Genomic DNA, 23,939 nt, shown 5'->3' with positions numbered 1-23,939 from the left:
TTTTAGTTGACCTAATTAAAACCGTTTTGTTTTTTATTCATGTCTCACAGTATCACCTCAAAATACAACATACGAAACATTTTCAACCATGCAACAAAATATAAATTGTCCTACAAATACTTTTATTTTATTTCCTTCTTATTTTTGTCTAAGCTCAAGGGAGCCAGAGCAGAGGGCTTAAAGGGCCGCATGCGGCCCGTGGGCCGCGGGTTGCCGACCCCTGGTTTAGGGGGTCACCCAGCTCCAGGTCTCTCTTTGTCCCCACTGTGGAAGATCTCTCCTAACCGGGTCCCGAGCCAGTTGTGTGGGTGTCCTATTTTGGGGCTTTTGCATGTCATGTGTGAGGCTAAGGAATGTATACACGAGTTCTGGTCTTAACAGCAAAGGGACATTCTTTGATGCCTTACTTTAAGCAATATAATCCCTTTCTGTATCATTTAACAAAATATGCCGCGGTGCCAAATGTTAGATCCTTGCCTGGTTAAGATTAATCTGATAAAATACAACTAGATATACCCTGAATATAGCACACATTTGAAACCAATGTCCTGATTCTCTATGTGAAAGTAGTTTCATGGTTCCTAAATCAGTTTAGTATTTCCCATGCAGCCCATCCATCCATCTAGCTCAGTGTAAAAATAAACATGATTTTAACAAAAAGTTGTCGAAAGTTAGATGTTGTCCAAACAATTGCTAAAGCTCACATATTTAAGGTATTTAAATGTTATTCTAACAAAGGGCCCTTCTGCAGGAGAGGGTGATCATTGTAGTACATGTGTGCCGAGTTACCTTAAACCCGTTCCATTACAGGTTACATTTCATCTCGTGCGGCTGTTCAACTCTCCTCTCTCCAGTGGTGCATCGGCCCAGTAGCACTCTGCTGACATTCAGTACCCTTGGCTTGGTGTGGCAGAAAGGATGCTGTTACTTTGTTGCAGAGTTATCAGCCAGTTTAGGGCCCTTAAACAGATTATTTGCTTGGCATTAAATCTTTGTTTGATTATGATAATTGATAGTGTGGCTAAGCGTCCCGCAGTTGTGCTCCCACAACGCTGACAAAAACAGCGCCGGCTTTACTCTCTGTGTGCTAATTTAGTTTGTCAGCAGTGAGGGTACAGTCAGTGTTTCACAAATGCTAATGTTAAATACACACGTGTCCATGTCAGCCGTCACAGGCCTCTTCACTACGACAGGGGATGGCAGGGCCAGGAAATCAATTTGTCTTTCTATTTTTTTCTGAGAGACGCTTTTCCATGTAGTGGGACCAATAATGCATCTTGTTTTAATTGTGGGCTGCATTTACTGAACAATGAATAAGCGTTACACATGGACAGATACTCCATGATTAGTGTGACTGTGTGCTCTCAGGGGAGGGTGCTGCTGTTTGCCCTCATTGCCCCACAGTTTGTCTTTGTATTTCTGAAAACACCAATACCAGATTGTTCTTTTTGCTTGCTGCTGCCTGCGTTGTCGTGCCAACGCATCCCCGACCTAAACTACTCAGCCTTATTTTCAACGAGGACACACTTAAAGAATCACAAATCTCATAGGAATTGGAGGAAATATATACTTCTATTGTATCTATACCATGCTGTACCTCTGCTCTTATTTCACACTGATTATTTTTACTTTATATACATTCTGACCCTTTTAATCCTTATTAAGACCATTTCCGAGGCGTATCTGTGTGTGGCAGAGTGTGTGAGAGGGAGAGGAGGATTTGCAGTAAAGGTCAAAAGCAGGATTAAAATGTACAAATACTGCACATTACGTCCCGTAACACGGTCCCGTGTGCAGATATGTGAGGAGGAGCAGTGTTGATGTGATGCCCCATGATGCAACTGTGAATACATGTTTTAGTTCGATTGAAGGCATACGTTTTGCATTATAGGTACATAACTGCTGCTGCTATTATTTCTTTAAAACCTACCACCAATACTTGTACTGAAACTACTATTCAACATTTCACTGTCAAAATCTTCCCTTTCGCTTTTGAAACTAACTGGTGAATGCTCCACCGAATAAATCATATCAAACATGTTAGACCACCTGAAAGTTTATTTTTTGCCATGGTTATTCTATTTATAATTTTAAGCATTAGTGCCAAAAAACTCAGATCCTTTACTTAAGCAAGAATATACTGTAAATATCATATTGCAAAAAACATTTCAAATAATACAAAATATATAGATGTAGTATATAGGGTACATGTTTTTAATATACAGTATACTTTATTCTACCCTTGCATGCATTTACCCTCTCGTATAATATATATTTTTCTGATACCCATTATTACCCGTAGAAACGTGCATTAATACATTAATAGCATAATATGTGTCAGTTTGATGCATGTGTGTCTTGTTAAACATGTTCCTCTGTGTGCTGCGTTAGACAATAATGAATGTTGCTGAAACACAGCATAAATGCATAACAATTACAAAGAATGTAAATCGTTTTAATGCTGTATCTGGTCAACATGGTACTCATTTAACCTGTTAAGCCCCAAGCCTGTTTTTCAGGTCTCAGGCTCGAAAATGACATTCCCAGAACAAATGACAATATATTCCCTTCTAAAAGGGGTAAATTAATAATCTTTTTTCTCAAAGCAATGATAAACCTGTGAGTTGGATATAGAAAAGTCAGAATCAATATAGATTTTTTTTATTTTAAAGTAAATTCAGATTGAACATAGTAAAGAAATGTAAATTATAGTGTCTGTCCAAAAATAAACCATTACTTATAGTGAAAACCACCCTTGAATGATGGGATCGGAGACTAAAAGCTTTATGAATCCAAACTATAACATATAATAAGTACCCTGTATCAAGATTGATGCAAAACAAGTGGCATATTACCTTTTTAGAGAGGTTTAGCAAAAAAAAACCCCACCTCTGGCGTAATTTGGGTGGAAATGGGTGTATTTGCCGTTTCTCTGGAACCCATTGGTCGATTTTGATGATTGACATCTCTTTTAAACCGTTAGAGCCAATAGAATCAAAGGGGAATTTCCACATACACACACACGTTACCATTGAGAAGTCAGAGCTATGCGCACGCAGTTTGCCCAAAGCGAAACCTATCTTACGCTATGAAAACTGAAAACTAGGTTTATTGTTGATGGATTATCAGAAATCATTTCAAAGTGACACAGACACATTGGATTAAACTATGGATTAACCTTCAGCAACGTTTTTATCGTTTTAATGCCATTGAAGACAACTTTTGATCAGAAAACAACAAAGGTAAGACATATTGCCATGTTGGCTACCTAATGCTACGTGGTGTGATGTCTTTGTTAGCTTCTCATGTCACGAGTTTGGATCGGTCAGTAATGATATTAATACCTGTCGAATCTGTGCAATCTCAGTTTGCTAATCGATATCTTGTTTGTGCAGATACGATAAGTAATAAGGGTATTTTACCGTGAGTTCTTGTGCTAAGTGCGTTAGCATTTTTTTCACTCAGGGCTAATTCAGAGCCTTTGTTATTACCCTTATGTTTCATTTAGCTAAAAATTGTTAATATTGTCTGATAGCTGGGTTCCCATTAAGTGAGTATGACACATTCATAGTTTGTTAACTTCCTTTTTTACTTTGAAAATAGAATTTGGCATAATAATTTAAATGTACAAACTAGAAAATGTGTTGTGTAGTCATGGTGAGTTAATGTTAATGAACATTCTGTAATTTGCTGGAATTAAAGCTCTGAGTGTTAGCCGTGGCCCCTGTAGAGCCTCTTCTGGGGCCCCCATCAGTCCTGCTACACGTGTAAAGTACATATTATCAATACAGCCAATGTCACGCACATGGAGAAGATTAAGTCTCTGCGCTTATCCCCCATCTCTCCCGCTGCCATGATGGATTCCTCCTCAGGCCCGCTTCATGTTATCACTGTGGAAACAGCTCGCTGATCAGTAATTCATTTTTCAGATCCCTGCATACCAATTACCAAATGAAGGTTATTATCGAGACTTTGCATTTGCCCTGCGCCAGCGCCGTGCTGAATGCTAAAATGAGATGAGGCGTTAGCAGTAACGAGGGTCAGCGCGTTCCAAAATCACATTACCCCCCCCCTGTCTGCTTGCTGGTTTCTCTGCTGTTCTGTCTAAGTGTGAGACATGATGACACGTCTTCTTGGTCCCGGCTTGAAGTGGACGGCAGACTGAGCAGCAGAACACTGTTTGCTCTGAGAAAATTGTTAGAGAAGTACGTGGTGCAGAGATAAGTGCATTAGCCACAACCTTTATTCTCAATTTAAGCACTGCTCACGCTCTGTCTGTGTGTATGTGTGTTCAATTTTACAGTGTGGTGTGCCAGAGGAACCTCTCGTTTAGGCAAAAATGTCAAAAAATATCAAGATGTTTTAATCTGGCTCTGTGGCTTAAATTACCCTTCCTCTCCCATTTTGTGTGTGTGTGTGTGTGTGTGTGTGTGTGTGTGTGTGTGTGTGTGTGTGTGTGTGTGTGTGTGTGTGTGTGTGTGTGTGCGTGTGCGTGCGTGTCAGAGAGGGAGTCTTATCTCTGTGATAAAGTCTAAATGCCACATCTCCCCTTTCCCATTTTAAGAATTAACACAGCATCCATTTTGTAACGGAAACATACCTGTGTGTTCTCATTCTTTTGTTGCTGCCCATAATGCATCACTCCCTGCGTGTCCAGGTGCAGTGATAAGGTATGTCAGCCCCCAGCATGCGTTCTGGTCCCTCCCCCACCAGGCTGTACACTGAGTTGTTTCCTCCCTTGTAAAAGACCCTATTAAAACATAATGTGATGGTGTATTTATGGCATGTTGGTTAATATTTAATAAGAAACCCTCTCGTTAGGAGACTGGGTACTTTTCCAAGCTGTTAGTGACAGCAAGCCAAATTAATCCGCCTTGTAACAAAGCAAATTCCCCCTTTGCTGACCGCCGCATACAACTTCAGCAAAACACACACACACACACACACACACACACACACACACACACACACACACACACACACACACACACACACTTTGTGCTTACTGGGATGAGAGCAGACCTTAGTCTAATCAGTCTGTGTTCAGAGGGATTAGTAGCAGATAGCTGGACAGTTCAGATTGCAGCTCCAAACAGCGACTCAGACACACACATACACAACAAGCGGATTTAGAGTTTCAATACACATGCAAATGCTAGATATGGGCCCTGCTGCAGAAAAACATATGGGGCAATGAAAACACAATTTGGCTTAAGGCTCACACTCGGCCTGAATAGCTGTTTACTGTTAACTCCGTTCCCCTCTGCTCTCTGACAAAAGGTGATTTTCTCACAGAGAATTCCAGCCGTTAAGACTCCTCACAAAGTAATACTCCACGCTTAAACTCGTTTTCAGGTCTGAGGGCCCGGGACAGGGGCAGGCTGGGTAATTCAACACTATTGAGTTTGTGGTTTGGTTCATTTGATGTGCATGTTCAGCGGGCTGGTATGGGGCTATTAGGGGTGTAACGGTATCCATATTTGTCCCGTACCGTCACGGTTCGGCACATGCAGTCACACGGCGAATACGCCTTTTTCTTTTACGAGTGGGAAAAAAGTAATTCAGGGCAGTATCCACTACACAATATATAATCCAGGGGGCGGTATTGCGCCTAAAAGCTGTTTGCCAGCCGCCCTTAAACAACAAATGAAGAACAAGAAGAAACACAACAACAAAACGAACAAAATACAAGAAGAAGAAAAGTTAGTATGGTGAGTTCAGATAACACACAGGAGCTAGAACCCACCTGCTTCTTTTAAATCAGCTGTGTGGGAACATTTCAGGTTCCCGTGGACTACAATAACGATGAGGTGTGCGAGTGGTGGATCGGACGAGGACGGTGTGTCGGCGTTGTTCTACAGCGGTGCGGTATGCTAATGCTAATGGGACACACGCCAAACATGCTAAATCATATCAGAAGGCATCACCCAGATTTGCCAATCACCGGAGCCCGGCAAAAGACAACAGCTGTTCAACAGCTGATCCCCGCTGTTTTTAAGAAGCCAATAGACATGAGAGCTGAGAGACCAAAAATAAATAACGGAAGCTTTTGGCATATGTCTTTCAACGACTTTGCGCTCTTGAAACACTTTCTTATTATTTATGATGTAATATTTTCAAGACATCCTTTTTAGTTTTACAGCTTGATGAAACCTTTTTGTTTGACATCAGCCATTATAGATAATATGGCCATCTGAGTCTACTGTGTATGGTTTGTCTTTAACTGTTTAATACAGTTAATTATTTAAAATGTCAGAGTTCTTTATTTTTAAACTGAAACTTGCACTACTGTTCAAACATAAATAACAACAAACCTGGAATTATGCATTTGGGACTTTTTTTTGCTTTTTTGTTGTTGTACCGAACCGTGACCCCCAAACTGAGGTACGAACCGAACCGTGACTTCTGTGAACCGTTACACCTATAGGGGCTATATTTGACAAAAATGTAAAACGGATCTGCAAATACGCAAAATGTTTTCACAAATTAAAAAAAGATCTGGGAATACTCTAATTAGTTTACAAATAAACAAAAGGAATTTGTGAGTCTCTCTAACATTGACAACTTTCGATCAGGCATTTGTGAATCAATTTTGTATTTGTCGACCAAAAATGCGTTTGTGGATCTCAAATCTCTGCTTGTGGATCGTCTTTTTACACACACAGAGTTTTGAGACAAACTTTCTGCCGGTCTCGGCCAAAAGCTACTCGTGTCACTCGGTTATTTTCTGAAACCACGTGATGGCCTGCTAATGACGACATTTCCGCATTTCATTTCAAGTAAATAGAAAGACAGATAGGTAGGTAGATAGATGGATAGATAGAGAGAGGGATGGATACATACATACATACATACATACATACATACATACATTAGTTTGTATTTGAGTGTTGTATGTTTTGTAATAATGGACCAAGAGTCTCTTTAAATAAAGATGATGATGATGATGATACATAGATAGACAGACAGAAAGACAGACAGACAGACATACAGACGGACGGATAGATAGACAGTGTGCGAAAAAGTACACGTCCCACCGGACGTGTTATTTACAATATCGGACAAGTAGATCTTTCAATTGACTTGTCCGGCGGACATTCGGACAAGTGACGTTTTTCGGCCTGATTTATTGACAAATTATTGATACATTCAGTTTAGAAAAGGCAGAACTCATTTGCAAATGGTACATGTCCGCCATTGTTCGTTTAGAAGTGTTAGTTTAGATTCTGCTTGTCGATTCCTAAGGAAATGCATCTCGCCGCTTTCTGTACAGTTAGACGGGGGCGGGGCGGGAAGTGTAGCACAGTGGCAGGGTTGGGAAGCAAAACTCGGTTCCGAGTAGGAACAAATAACAATTGTCCTTAATGTCCTTAATGTCCTTAATGTCCTTAATGTCCTCACAACTCTTATTAATCCCGGTACCGGGATTAATAAGAGTTGTGAGGACAGGAGGCGAGGCCGAGCCCCGCGGACTGCAGCTCTCTCTATGCTCCGTATCAGCTGATCGCTGCATGGTGCAGCTCAGCGTCTCTCTCTCTCTCTCTTTCTACACACAGCAGATCCACTGCCCGTTTAACAGCCTCATCTTTGTCAAACTTTCTTATGTTCTTTCTCTAACACGTAATGAAGGTTATTAAGCGTTTTAGCCAAGCCCCCAAGAAGTGCGCCGGACTCAGATGAAAATATTCGTGCTGGCCAAACGGCGGTACTACACTTCCGTTTGGTTGCCAGGCCCGGAAACACTTTTTCCCATTGACTTATATGGGGAAAGAGTGGTCTGTAAATCGTTGGATAATTTTTTTTAAACTAAATAAACTACCCAGTATGAACACTTGTATAGCCCTTATTAAAATCATTCGTTCCTCAAGTTGTAAAAATGTGCTAATAACGTTATTCTGAGAGTTATTTCCCTCTGCATTATGAACGCGCATCTAACCCACGGGACCGCGCCGCCCGGCACGTTCATGTTACGTGTCCCGACCAATCAGAGCACACTGTGCTCACAGGGAGGGTGGGGGCTGGAGCTATTGGAGCTACAACGAGCCGTTAAAGGCAGAGAGTGAAATTCACTGAATACACGTAGTTTACAGAGATGCTGTTTGAGAAACCAATGTGAGTAGCGTTTATCTTTACCCATGGATGCACAATAAGAACGGACCCAACTGCCATCCCACGGAGCTGTAATAATGGATATATTGCACATGTTTGCTGTAATTCATTATCATACTACATGGGCTGTATGATTACATCTTGTACCGTAAATGTTGTATTAAATAAAGTTAATATTACTTATTATTATAAGTATATATATTAGGGATGCACCGAGAATTCGGCCACCGAAAATTATCGGCCGAAAATGGTTAAAAAGGCCCTTTCGGCGGAAAGGGTTTTAGCACCGAAAAAATATCACCGAATGTCAGAACAGGCAACCTAACGTGTTGTTGTGATGACGTAATAAAGACGCGGCGAGGCAGGGACCATGCTCACGGCTGGCTCACAGTCAACATGTCTGCCGCTTGGAGATACTTCACAATATCAGATAAAGAGTCGCGGATTGCGATTTGCAATCCGGACCGTGGAGTAAAAACTATGAAAAGTACACTCTTGGAGTCTGTCAACACACGTTTTGCTGATATCTACTCTGATCCCCTGTACTGTATCGCGACTGTACTTGACCCGCGATATAAAGACAATTATTTTGATGCGGGGAAAAAGCAAAGCGCACGAGACATGATCCAGGCTGTGTTGGATAAGGAGAACCCACGAGAGGAGGCTGCTGCGCACAGCACAGGAGACGTGACGCAGACCACAGAAAAAAGGGCTCGTCTGTCTACAGCAGAGGAGGAGGAGGAGAGGGGGCAACCACCCTCGTTGTCTGATATGTTCAACGAGATCATGGAAGAGAATACTACCCCAAATAGGTAGGCTACTCTGTTCTGACTTGGTTACTTACTGTACTATGTGCTACTGAATGTGATATTTATTAGTACTGTATGTGCTGCTATGTAATATGCTCTTAATGTTGTAATTTCTTTTGACATGTCAGATGATTTTATTTGTCTGCCAAGTGATCTGGCATGCGTAAATATACATTTGACTAAATGTTCATTATGCACTGTCCCTATTTTAAATACAATCTTATTCTCTCAAACCTCTCAAATGCCAGGCTGGTGACAAGCTCAACCGCTCAACAGTTAGATGATTATCTCTCAGAAGTACCCATCCCCAGAAGCGAGAACCCTCTTGGATACTGGAGAAACAAACAAGACCGCTTTCCTGACCTGGCCAAGGTGGCACGCAAGTATTTGAGTGCTCCATGCACAAGCACTGACAGCGAGAGACTGTTCAGCGCTGCCTCTCATGTGCTTGATGAGAAGAGGAACAGACTCATGGCTGATAAAGCAGAGAAGCTACTGTTCATTAAAAAGAACCTCCCACGTTTCCTTAATAAGTAGACAAGGCTGGCTTATCATAGGCTTATCATAAGCTTTCATTTGTAAATACTATAGTTACATTCATGTGGATTTATCCAGTTTGCACATTTGTATGCATGCACTTATAGGTGCATTTGTTGTTGTTGTTGTTGTTGTTGTTGTTGACACTATTTTGTTGTAGGCCTACTGGCCTAGATGTTTATGCTGTTTTAAAGCCCCTTGGCTTTGTTCTGAATGCACTTTGTTGTAGTTATTATCCTACAGAGAAAATAAATGTACAAATGTTCAAAAGTGCTGAATAAATGTTTTATGGACCCATAATAGTGATTATTATTTAAGTTATGTTTTGCCATAATCATGTCTATTTCCATAATCAGGTAGCTGAACAACATTGGTAAAAAATGTATACATTATATATATATATTTCTATTAATCATTTTCGGCATTCGGTTTTCGGCCAACTGTTTCCTATTTTCGGTATCGGTTTCGGCCAAGAATTTCCCATTCGGTGCACCCCTAATATATATATATATATATACACAGTGCAATAATTATTTCATGCTAAATGAAGCTCTGTTGCTTGGATATCACTAGATCCTGTTACAGCGTAATATAAGTACATAACGATTGATGTGTACATTAGCATAATGACTAGCTAGCCGCTAACTGCCGCCTCGTTAATATCAAATCCATCATAATAACAAATCATTACCATGCTGTCATGAACGTGCGGTGCTGTTACGTGTACGCAAATTGACGTGCTTGATGTGAACGAGCATTTTGGTTAAAGTTGCGCATGAGCGGACATACGGGTACTTCTCAGGCATGCCGGGTAATCTGTGACGTTTCACTCTCTCAAAAGTTGGGCCATTTTATCATCATGCGCTAATGAGCAACTCTCATAGGAATGAATGAGGCCCCGCCTCCCACGCTGTATCCAGTTCTTATTATACATCCATGGTTTTAGCTCCTGTGTTGTTAATATTGACCGCCATTTCCTTTATGAAGTAAAGCAGCCTCCCTGTCTGTGTCCTCGCGCTGTCCTCACATCCCCGGACCCCCAGTCTCGGAGGGGCACAGGGATGTCAGTATTGTTTATGAAGCAGGGTATAGAAAGTATCTACATTATTGAAATGAAAATACTATGTATTTACTTTTACAAACAGTGAGCAGCTGCAGCATGTGTATTGCAGGACATGTGTAAGCGTGCAAGTGTCTTTGAGTTGTAGAAAATATTATGTATTATTATTATTAGGTTATGTCCTATGTGTTGGACCTGTGAGACAGAGTCCAACCACACATGTGTGGTTGGACTCTGTCTCACAGGCAGGTTGCAGTGTGACATCAGAGGAGACTGGGCCAATTGTACATTCTCAAACTGCACCTCTTAGAACTAACTAAATAATGCATAGATTATTTTTATATAATTGTATTCAATAACTGTAAGAAATTAAACAGTATGAAGTGATTTGTAAATAGGAATACAGATTTGACTTGCACTGTAATGTTTTCATAAATATATTTGTCTCCCAGTTTGACTTATGTTTACCCTCTCAAAGAACCGGAATCGAGAACCAAAAATAACCGGAATCGAAAAGCAGAACCGGAATCGTTAAAATCCAAACGATACCCAACCCTATGTGTGATGCAGTACAATCTTACCGCTCACTTACGTTAGCGGTGTCGTAAAAACCGTGGGAAAATGTAAATTACGATGGGGAAGAAGAAGATTCCAGTGGCCCCAATTTGTGTCCATTCTGGACAAGTGAAAAATGTATTCGGACAAGTAAATTGCCAAACTCACTTGTCCATGGACAAGTACTCTCTAAAAACTTGTTCTCACACTGGATAGATAGAACATAATAAAATAAAAAACAATTAAAAGCAATAAACAGTAAGTGTTGTGTATATACATATAAAGTAGAAAGGACATGATAAATATTACAACATTTAAAGCAGCCTTACTATGAAGGCTAACCTAAATACGGTGCTTTTCTACAGATTACCTTACCACTGCACTGGTAAGGTATAACTAGGCCGATTTAATAAGATGTGAAGTGTTTAGTAACTTTGACTCGCTTCAATGAATACACAATACAAATATGAAGAAAGAGTTATCTCTGGGGCTGCTTTGCTGCCAGCTGTAGCCCCCCGGGACCCGGAAGTGGCGTGGCCCAAGTACTTACTGTAGCAACATCAATACGAATTTGCTCAATATAGGCTGTAGTGAACAAATAAACTAACACAAACTAACTGTATCACTATAACATTATGATGGTTATAAAGAATGCACCTAACGTACCGCTGTTCATTATAGTAATACAAAAACAGTGCATTAAACAAACCACCATGATCTTACTTTGAAACCATGAAATGCGGATATGTCGTCATCAGCAGGCCATCACGTTGTTTCCGAAAATATCCGAGTGACACGAGCAGATTTTAGCCAAGACCTTGAGGAAACTTTGTCTCAAAACTCTTTGTGTGTAAAAAGACGATCCACAAGCGCATTTTTGGTCAACAAATACAATAATGGTTTCACAAATGCCTGATCGAAAGTTGTCAATGTTAGAGAGACTCACAAATTCCTTTAGTTTATTTGTAAATTAATTATAGTATTCACAGATCTTTTTTAATTTGTGAAAACATTTTGCGTATTTGCAGATCCGTTTTACATTAGCTAATTTTTTTGTGTTTGCAAATATGTCGAATGCATTTGTGGAAGGTGTTTCACATTTACATTTACAAATCACACATTTACACACAGATAATTTGTATGTTCAGACTTCAGACACATATTATTGAGACAAATATAACCCCATAGGCTGGCAACGACTTTGAAGACACACACACACACACACACACACACACACACACACACACACACACACACACACACACACACACACACACACACACACACACACACACACACACACATACACACCGTGATGCTGTGATGTCATTGAGAGAAATCTGAGGCTGTCAGTCCTGCAAGACAAACCCCAATTCACCATTTACTTTGGGGGGCCTAACACATCATTACTGTCTTGTAGGAACCTTGGGAAAGTTTCGATTCAGCCAATAAAGTAATCAAAAATGTGTAATAATCGTATGTAACTAGTTGCTTTACAAATTAAAGAGTTTTATACATAAAACATGAACATATTCTGTCAAAGATAATAGGTTCCAGTTTCTATAATGTGAACATATGCTGCTTTTTCTTTTCATTATTTTTATTATTTGAACACTAGCTTTCTGCGATATACTGTAAAATATTTTGATACGTTTGAATATAATTAGCTTTAATATTTGAATGAATTGAGTCGGGTGTTTTTTGCAGTGAAGCAATCTGTGTTTTACAATCCATTCTGACATTATTTAAATGTAATGCTACACATTTAAAAGTCATGCCTTTATTCCTTTGAACAGTGTAAAACCTCTCACACATAGACATTGTGATAATGATAGGGCTGCATTAAAATCGAGTCGGATATATGTCACTCTCTAGTCTTAGTCTGACTGACATGATATTAACAAATCCCTAACACAGGTTATTCAAATAATTAAACAGGGTTGAGCATTTAAAAAGTGATCCTATGCTTTGTATGTTGAGTCTTGTAATTAATAAGTAAGTATTTTATTACATGAAGAGAAATACTCGGCCCCCTCCTCTTCATCATCTACATCCTCCCCCTTGGTCAGATTCTCCGCCAATACAACTTGGACTTTCACTGTTACGCCGACGACACCCAGATTTACCTCAGCACCAAATCCCCCAACAACCCCCCCCTCACCCACATCGAATCCTGTGTGACTGCAATAAAATCCTGGATGCAACACAACTTCCTCAAACTCAACAGCGATAAAACTGAACTCCTCCTCATCGGCTCCAAATCCACCCTCAGCAAAACCCCCAACCTGACAGTCACCATTGATGGCACCCCTGTTTCCCCCTCCACCCAGGCACGCAAACTTGGCGTTATATTTGACCCCACCCTCTCCCTCGAGCCCCACATCCGTCAAGTTGTAAAAACCTCATTTTTCCACCTCCGCAATATTGCCAAACTCCGTCCCTCTCTCACCCGCCCTGCAGCTGAGCGACTCATTCACGCCTTCATCTCTTCCCGCCTTGACTATTGCAACTCACTCCTCTACGGCATCAGCACTACATCCCTGAATAGACTCCAGCGTGTCCAGAATGCAGCCGCCAGACTCCTCACCCACACCAAATCATGGCATCACATCACCCCGGTCCTCAAAGAACTCCACTGGCTCCTCGTTTCACACCGCATCCACTACACACTCCTGGTCCTCACTTTCAAAGCCCTCCACCATCTGGCCCCCCCCTACCTCACTGACCTCCTCATCCTCTCCCAACCACCCCGGTCCCTCAGATCCACCTCAGCCGGTTTGCTTTCCATCCCCAAGGCCAAACTCCGGAGCTTCGGGGACAGAGCCTTCTCTGTGACAGCCCCGAAGCTCTGGAACTCCCTCCCCCAATACCTCCGTGAGTCTGAGTCCCTCACCCTGTTCCAGTCCCGCCTCAAAACTCACCTCTTAAACTCTGTATCCATAAGACCCCCCCCCCCTCTCAATCAACTTCCTCCTGACTGCTTTTCTGTTTTGTTTCGTTTCTTTTTGGCTTTGTCTTTGTCTTTGTTTTGTTTGTCTACCCTCCCTCCCAAATGTAAAGCGTCTTTGGGTTCAAGAAAAGCGCTATAGAAATAAAATAAATTATTATTATTATTAAATGTAATGAAAAAAAAGGAATGAAAATACTCAAACTACGTAGAGGCAAATATTATATGTTGCATGCTTTCCCAAAGTATATGGGAAACAGTCCTATGAGTAACTTTGTTCAACCGTCATTGTGTGTGTGTGTGTGTGTGTGTGTGTGTGTGTGTGTGTGTGTGTGTGTGTGTGTGTGTGTGTGTGTGTGTGTGTGTGTGTGTGTGTGTGTGTGTGTGTGTGTGTGTGTGTGTGTGTGTGCGTGTGTGCGTGCGTGCGTGCGTGCGTGCGTGCGTGCGTGCGTGCGTGCGTGCGTGCGTGCGTGCGCGCGCGTGCGTGCGCAGAGCAGTTTTTCTCTCAATTGTGCGGGCAGCTTTGATCGTATCGATGTTAAAACATCCTCATGTGCCTTGACATGAGGATTCAAAGAGCAGGTTACATAAATACTAGGGCTGTCAAACGATTAAAAATTTTAATCAGATTAATCACAGCTTAAAAATTAATTAATCATGATTAATCACCATTCGAACTATGTCCAAAATATGCCATTTATGTATGTATATTGTTGTGGGAATGGAAAGATAAGTGAAAGATGGCGGATATATCCATTTAACATACAGTAGGCCTATCTATGTTTATTATAACATTGTTCTGTGTGTCAAAATGAAAGACAGCCCACACACCTATCAATCATCAAATCGTGGGGTCTTAATTCATTACGTGTTGATATCAACGGGGGAGTAGGCTACTTCAGGAAAGTCGACAGAGGGGGGGGGCGGCGGCGGCTAGTGGAGTACTTCGTGACCACAGTGTGTGAACGTTGTGATCAGCTGTTTTAGCGCAGCTCTCCAGTGAAGGGAGGAGTCTCCCTCTGCAGCCGGTTGGCGTAGTTTTGGCACAATTCCGTTGTACAGACCGACGTTAACACCCTGTCTGTGTGCATACGGAGACCGACTCTGTCGTCCGGTGATCTAACCGCCTTCTGGAAAAGTTTCACAAGTACGTCGGTACGCAAATGCGCTTTGTGACACAAGTGACGGTACGCATTTCAGATTAAGCACATAACCTGCGTACCAGTTATGTGCACCCCTGTACTACAGCAACAGTATTCTCCGTCGGGACTTCCTGCAACAACACCACGCCGTTATCAAAGATGTTCTATTGAGAAGACGATCACTACGTGACAAAAGTTTTCAAACCCGTGGGTACTGAAATCAATCTTACTAACTGCTGTCTGTGCAATTTACTCCGCGCGAGTTGGCAGACTTTATTTTGCTTACTTTAACATCATTGTTCATGGTGGGGCTAAGCCATTTCTTGGTATGGGTGTAGCCTACCCCAGCCATACCCTGGCGCTGCCACTGGTGGCACGTATGGGGCGGGCCATTCTGCACATGCGTTAAATGCGTTAAATATTTTAACGCAATTAATTCAAAAAATTAATTACCGCCGTTAACGCGATAATTTTGACAGCACTAATAAATACATAATGAAAGTCTCGCGGAAATTCGTCAGACAGTGTCATATAAGTGTGTGTGTGTGTGTGTGTGTGTGTGTGTGTGTGTGTATGTGCGTGTGCGTCCGTGCGTGTGTGTGCAGGTATCATGTTTGCCTTGCATAAGAAATGCAAAAGACTTAAGGCGAGACACCCCAGGTGAATAGGGTAATTTTTGTTAACTTAAAGGTATCAGCTAGACATTTCTCCAGTTAATTACTTACAATAAGGCAATTGTCTTTTGTATTACAAGTTTTCTGAAATAGCATGTTTAAATATGCAAATTACCCATTATCTCATTAAATATGCACATATTTTAACACATTTCAGGAATTGAAATCTGAACTTTGGATATAGCTAGATTACAAATTATTGTTTCATTTTGTAGTCATATTAGTATCTAAGGCTTTTACAGAAGGGATATTGGATATCTCTTTTTATCACTCCATAAATCAGAAAATACTGTCAACAGCCCTAAAATATCCATTTTCGCCATGTTTTTAGGTATACAATGTTGTATAATTCAGGCTATGAATTATATATGAACAAACCCTTCTGTAAAAGCCTTCATAATATTGATAGGAATATAACTGTAAGGTTTGGTGTCTCTACGTGCTACTGAAGTTGAATTTTCGAACTCAAGAGTAGGAGAAAAAACTCATTTTGAGAAAATAACCTTTAAAGATTGCAGTGAGGCGCTAGCTAAACCCTCCTGTTCTTTGGATGACAGCTTGCGCATCGACGCACTCCGTTTAGGTATTTCATGTTCGGGGTAATTTTTTTTTGTATAACCTTGCTTCGTGCAAGTGACAATTGTTGTCGTCTTCTCTGTGAACGTTTTTTTCACCGTTCTTTTGGCATTTTGAGATTTCAATTTCTAGCTGAAAGCTAACCAAGAAGTGTTTTAGCACAACACGTGACGCATCTGAACGAATCACGTTGTCAGAAATTGACACCAGCCAATGAGATTTTGTTTCTTGGTTTAAGACCCCTTTGTGCTTTCATAATCGGTTGCTGATACAAAGGAAATGACCATATCTGGATCCGATGAGATTGTGCAGGAGAGACACAGCTTTCCAGCGATACCTCTGTTGACATGGTGCACACAGCAGTCGCGGTACTTTGTTACGTTAGAATGCTAACTTTTGGTGAATTTAGGAGAAATCTACAGACGCAAATAGACAAACTATAGTAAAATAAACACTTAAATGTGTATTTTGTACATTTTCCTTCCAAAAGCCTGAAAGAAAACATGTTATGGAATCAAAATAGCACAACATCTCAAAATTGACCAGTACTTGAAAAATGATGTTTTTGCCTGCCGTGTCTCGCCTTAAGCTTATGTTTTCTTTCTCTCCGTCCCTCCCCCTCTGTTCCCTCCCCCCCAGGCGCTGACCTCTTCTCTAACTGCACAGAGGAGTGTAAGGCCCTAGGCCACTCGGACCGCTGCTGGATGCCGAGCTTCGGGCCCTCTGATGGGCGCCAGGGCCCGGACTACCGCAGCAACCTGCACGTGCCCGGCATGGACTCGGTCGCTGACACAGAGGTATTTGAAAGCCCCGAGCTAACGGCCGATCAATCATTCTCCACCTTTGGCAAAGAGACGCCTCTCAGTCACCAACACCACCACCACCATCTCCTCAAAAACCATCACCACCAGCAGGGCTCCCTAGAGAGGAAAGAGTTTGTGCCCTATAACCCGGCTTATTTAAGTGAGTACTGTATTTTCCCCCCTCTCTGATCTGGTGATCGAGTTAGGTGAAAAATAAAAAGATTCAAATTTCAATTTCCCCCTGGATTGGCTGCTGGAACGTGGCGTTTACTCAAGTACTGTATTTAAGTCAGTTTTTAGTAAACTGTAGTATTTCTGTAGTATATACACTACACATACACACACATAGTATATACACTGTAGTATTTCTACTTGTACTAATGTAAAGAGTACTTCTCCCATCTCTCTATAAGTTTGCTACGGCGTCAGCGTGGAGGAAGCTCTGTCTCAGTTTGGAAGAATGGCTGCCGTAAATATAAGCAACACTGCCCCCTCATTGAGGGGGGGCCTCAAAGAGGTTGTTTTCTCTCAGTGAAGAAGAAGAGCGGGGAGCTTAACGTCTCTCTTCATCTGTCGGGTGTTATTGCGTAGGAGCAGATGATCAAAACATTGTTTTAGGCCAGGGAATTACTGTTCCTTAACTCTCATTCAAAGGCCACAAAGAGATACATCCTCAATCACTGCAGTTTGGTGATAATGCTTAATTATAATTTTGTCAAGCAGCGCCTGAAGAGCCTCCCCCCCTCTCATCATCCGGCACAGCTAGCAGGAATTATCTCACTGTCAGAGCACCGCTGCTCCCCTTGCCGGCGTTTAAAACCACAGCGTGATGTAGCAACAGCTGGGAAGTCTTTATTTCCCTTTAATTGATGTTTCATTCATTTGTTATGCTTTTTAGTTTTTGTTTCTTCCTGGATCAAAAAGTTATGTCAAGAAAGCTACCATTCGCTAACATCATAATTTCTTCTCTGGATAATATTATTCAATATAACATCCTACTGATTACAGCAACACTGTATTTCAGATGTTGAGAAAAGAATAAAGAAAAAGCAACCACAACAGTAAAAGAAAGAAATACAAAATAAAGAAAGCAAAACAAATGAATAAAAATGAAACTCAGAAATAACTCAAACTGTTGCTCTACAAACCATTTAAAAAAAAAAGATATACAAAACAAGATTCACAAAACATGGACAAATCTGAAAAAGTATTACCATAAATATACATTAATGAGATATATTTGACAAGGAACGAGTTATGTAATAATAACATCATCACCTCAGGTGACCAAAGGACATTCTGAGCAGGTTATTATAACATTATCATGATTATGGCAAGGATTCCAGGTTAGCGCAGTAGCAATGGTACGACAAAAAAAGAATAGGTCATCATACAAATCAAATCAGAAATACAAATCAACCTAACAGAAAAAATAAATACAATTTAATATCAATGTAATATACATGAGCATTGACAAGCATTGCTCTATCTATCTGATGCAAAAATAAGAATAATAAAATAAATAATAATGCCTCATTCATTAAAAAAAACTATTATAAAGCCATTGCTGCGATGAAAATGAGACATATTTATATAAAAGGCAAGAAAACCGGTTCTGGGAATGTGAGCAGCACCAACCCTGCTGATGTCCCACAGTGGAGAGAAAGGACACATTTCTCCTGCAACCACAAAACCAGAAGCTAGCATCACCACGTTCTCCTCTAATGCTGCCCAGACTTCAGTTGAAGCACCTTGTGTTGTTGTGCGCTGCTCGGCTTCTAATAGTTACCATGGATATTATGGGCTTCTGATGCAGCGCTCAGAGTGAAGGGCTCAATATCTCTGTTTCCTACCTCCACTCACTCCCTCCCAAAGTAGATCACTGTGGCCTTTATGGTAATGAGTGCGGGGGTGGCCACTGAGGAGGGAGGGGGAGGGGGATAGAAGATGATGCCAAGAGGCTGAAGCTCCCTAATCTGATCAAGTGAGCGAGTGATACACAGAGAGCCTTTTGTGCTGGGGGGGCCGGCCTGGGGTGGGGTACAGAGGAGAGAGAGGTGGGAGATTGATAGCCACAGCCCGTTGATTACCGTCATCAAACTTAGACTCCACGGAGGCGAGGGGGGGAGGTTAGACTGGTTAGACTCTTTTGTTGGTGTCCTAAATAAATTGGCCATGCAATATTCTCCAGCCCCCCCCCACACACACACACACATATGCCTGTCTTTATTGCATTCTGGGGGTACCTGACCATCCCTTTTGGGATCCACCCTTTCTGAAGGTTGTCCAGCACTGTAAAAAAACAGGCAGAATCCTGAAGTGGACTCAAACAAAGATTTTACTTCAAATTATCAATCAGAGAAAGTAGAGGTCACTGACAATGTACTGATAGCATTTTAATTAATATTTAAGCTATTATAGTAATGTTTTTTATTAGTCTATTTACCCACTGTGACACTGGCACGTATACAGGCGGTTGGTGCCCCACGTAAACTGTCAACGGGAGGAGCCGCGCTGCGGGGAAACGGTGTCCCGATCGGAGTGGGAATAATAATAATAATCATAATCCGTGCATTTTATCCATTAATTTCCCCAACATTGTGGTAAAAAAAACACACGTTTAATCCATGTTGGTGTACTACAACTACAAAAAGCATCGGTTTGTTTTTTCATCAGGAAATGCAGACCGGCTCAAACAAACGATTGTTAATCATCATCCTCGCGATCATGTAATGTATCATATGTTCGCCGAATTGACATGAAAGCACTAATAAATGTAGTTTAATCCACTTGAGTTTCCAACTACAAAAATAATCGATTTGTTTTTATATCACATCCGACGGGATTTTTAATCCTAATTTAATCATCATCTTCACCACGATCATTTATGTTTATGTTCGCCGAATTGACATGAAAGCACTGACAAATATGAATATAATGTAGTCAACATCATTAAAACGTTATTAACGTGCCTAAACTCAGTAATTCACCACCTACACATGACAACACACTAAGTCCGTGTTTGGCTCTCTCGCCGCACAGTGAAGCATTCCCGCATTGACGTCACTTCCGGCTTCCCCCAAAACTTCAAAATGAGTCGAAGGAATTTCCCCGCGATGTTCGAAATTATTGATATTTATCGGAACGGTATCGCACCTTCTTTTTTAAGCTGATGGTTCGAGATTACTAGTAGCCCAATATTTCATTGCACAACAGTTGTTGGGAGGCTGTCACAAGCTCTTTAAGTAGTTTTACGACATTCTTCCAGAATGTCAGCAATAAAACTGATTCCATTGACCTTTGATATAAAGGGCATGGTGGCAGAAGTTTCAGAGGAGAATATCTCAAAACCTCACACATGAGTGCACACAAACTAACTACATAAGCCTGGTGGTAAACTAGGTATACATTTTGTAATGTGTTTGAAATAACCCTTTTACATTGGATTGAAACAAAGAAAAATTGCTTTCAATATTACACCAGTAACTGAAAATGCAAGAGAGCAAATAAGAGGATGCAATATATAATGTTATATATTCAAAACAGTTAACATTATACACAAGCAGATCTAAAATATATCAGTGTAGAACCATGAAACATTACATCAACCATGGAAGAACATTCAGTAACAAAGTGTGGTCTAAAAAGTTGACCTTTTTGCCTTATCTGGGTCTGTGGTTGAGCGGCTGGTGGAGGTGTCAATGCTGACCTCAATTCATGGGAACTACATGAGAGTATTATGGTTCGAAAAATGTGTGTGAGAAAACACATTTCACTTAATCTGTATTGCTCCCATCTCTCATCGTTGTTTTATTCTCCTCCATCTGAGTGGATGTGACTTGACCCTCTGAAAACTAGATATACAAAATAATCAATTATGTGTTGCAAGTGATGCAAAAGAAAATTAGATATATCCCAAGCTAAAACTCGAAGATTTGATCCGGCTTTTTTCAATGGGTGTATAATGGCTAAAAACAAATCTGATCCTTTCTTTACTGTGTTCTCCCTCCTTTTGTTTACCCAAACACACTTGTATTTCTACGATGCTTTTATTTACAGCTGAAATCTACAGGGTGAACTGGTTTGTAATATCAAAGTAATCTTTCATTCATGTCACATCAGTAATTTAAGTCTTACAATTTAGTATTTATGATGCAATACTTAATGTATTTTTATGAAGTAGCTCATGATACAAATCTAATTGAAATGATGTTAATTACGACAATCTGACTTGCCATAAGCTGATACAAAATGGTACATTACAAAATATCAGGATCATATACCACAAACTTGAATGGGATATCATTTTTAAAAAAAAAACATTTAAATGTCTTGATGATATAAAACGTATGAAAAACGTTTCAATTATTCATTAGGATTAAAACATGAATTAAAAATAGGAAATTATCTTTCTTTTAAATGTGTACGTTATCATCCAGTTACCATGGACCCCAAAACAACAGCACCCCTGACATGTGTGTGTGAGACTACTCTGCTTAACACCCCCTTACTGGACCCCATTTAATGAAGTCTGGCAGCATGAATTGACCTCTCACCAACAGTTGGTATGACTGGTAAAAAGTAAACTGAGCTAACGTTAGAGCACACATGTCGAACATGATGTTTCCTTCAGTTTATGGTCAGAAAAACAGAAAGAAGTGCAGTTTAATGTGGTTCTAGTAACACAGTAACGTTAGAGCACACATGTCGAACATGATGTTTCCTTCAGTTTATGGTCAGAAAAACAGAAAGAAGTGCAGTTTAATGTGGTTCTAGTAACACAGTAACGTGGACCCCACAACAACAGCACCCCTAAAATGTGTGTATGAGAGTATTCTGCTAAAGGCCCCTGACTGGACCCCATTTAATCAGAAAAACCTGACTGTGTTCGGCAGCACAAATTCAGAGATACACTGATCTACAGAAAAGCCAATTGAACCATCAAATACCAAATATCAATAAAACAGGAAATTGTTAAATACTGATTTATTAGGGAAATTAAGTCAAGGGACAAATCCATTGAAGACGTACCTGTGTGTTGGAGATTGAAGATCTCTGAGGAGCTGGCTCACTCGGGATCTCAGCCTCAGTAGACTCGGTGGCAGTAGATTGCTCTCCAACCTGAAGAATAATTCAACATTATTATTGAGAAGACGGTGCATTTACCTGATCCAAAAGTTATCAGACGTAGAAACAACTGTGTTAGTCTAAATGCGAGGAAAGAGAATAACTCCTAATCTAATATTTACTAACATACTCATAAGCAAATAAATCGTTGTCAAATCTATTTGAAAGTTTGTTCTCTGCCACGACCTTCTTCATTTTGCTGTATTGATGTTTGTGGTCATCTTCCTAGACTGGAATCTTCTTGTGCTGCATCAACACTTAATAAATAAAAATAAACCACGTTTTATGTTCCCAAAATAACAACTTACAACTCAATTTCAAATATGTAAATATAGTATTTATGTCTTACCACGATGTTCTTTCTCGCCAGTAGAAGTCAAACATAAAGACAGCACAGCTGACATGATATATCCTCCTCCTACTTTGTAATTCTTCAGAATTTATTAATTCCCCTCTGTACTCCACCACAAAGTCTCCTTTTTGTAAATGAGCAGTGGAAAAGACCCCTCGACCTATCCCAATTACAGGTTATTATTAAAATGATTAAATGTACAGTGATTCATCTTCTGGCCATGGTTTTAAAATCCACCAAAACTATATAGTATTATAGAAATAATAGTTATTTGCACTGGTTTGGTTTATACAGTATCCTGGCACACTAGACCAGGCAAACAATTCAGCTTTTCCATCAGGCCCTTCAATGCAAAATATATCAATAGTATGAGGATGCAATTCATGCAACATTACTTTAATCAAGGAACTCTAAGTACTAGTAAGGGTGTAGGATCTGATACAACTTTGAACATAAAACACAAATTGTACTGATGACAACAATGCATACCTTTTAAAAGAGTTGATGTACATCACCTCCAATTTTGCAGTCTTGTCAACTGCATTGCTCGCATGTTCGATCGCATCCGTGAGCGGGGGTTTCCTGCGTCTCAGTCCCGAAATGTTTTGTCCTATAATCAAAAACAATGAAGGGTTAATGTGACCAGACACCATCATAATTATTCCAATTCATTAAAATCCTTTATGTATTAGACAACTACATCTAGGACACTGTGGGCAGGGTGATGCTGCTGGTTTCACTTTAGTACAATTGAGCCTTAATAGGTTCTAGCTCAGTTTTAAGCCTTAGTAAAATGAAATACAAACCCATCCATGTCACTGAAACTAATCTGGGAAAAGAGGACAGCATGGCTGAACACTGCCCCGGAAAAAAATAAACAGTAACATATTGTAAATACATTTAGCAAAACTCTCTACCTTACTTAAGGTTCCAGTGTGATAACAAATGTAAACACTACTTGGATGTCAATAAGATAGATGGATAGAAAGATTTATCCAAACAGGGAAATCACAGTAGAAGTACATTTAAATGTAAATATATGTATATATATTTAAATGGAACATATCAATACTGATAATAAAAATGCATATATGTATACAAATATATGAATTGCAGATGGATAATAACATACATTATTAGAATATATTTTCTCTTGCTATATTAACCATCTTACTAGACTCCTGGTACTAGGATGGGTTACATGCAGAGGCCACATTTCACTGTGTGTGCTGTGTGCTCTGCATGTGT

The 23,939-nt window shown here is 40.4% G+C and overlaps 1 protein-coding gene and 1 long non-coding RNA gene across 3 annotated transcripts in view; both read left to right on the top strand.

The window, feature by feature from the left end:
- Positions 1–23,939, top strand: part of pcdh10b (protocadherin 10b) — a 52,543-nt gene that overhangs the window by 18,746 nt on the left and 9,858 nt on the right. For both annotated transcript variants that reach the window (XM_071204673.1, XM_034093367.1), the window contains exon 4: positions 17,049–17,206. In XM_071204673.1, the coding sequence (XP_071060774.1) occupies positions 17,049–17,206 (158 nt within the window). The remainder of the gene's footprint in view (positions 1–17,048; positions 17,207–23,939) is intronic.
- LOC139434631 (uncharacterized) lies at positions 8,480–9,755 on the top strand. The gene is made up of 2 exons (XR_011643966.1): positions 8,480–8,921; positions 9,167–9,755. It is a non-coding gene; the product is annotated as an uncharacterized lncRNA (long non-coding RNA).

The sequence above is a fragment of the Pseudochaenichthys georgianus genome, chromosome 10 (assembly GCF_902827115.2).
Source record: "Pseudochaenichthys georgianus chromosome 10, fPseGeo1.2, whole genome shotgun sequence".
NCBI lineage: Eukaryota > Metazoa > Chordata > Actinopteri > Perciformes > Channichthyidae > Pseudochaenichthys > Pseudochaenichthys georgianus.
The sequence above is the reverse complement of the archived record's forward strand: the minus strand, read 5'-3'. Positions and strand labels throughout refer to the sequence as shown.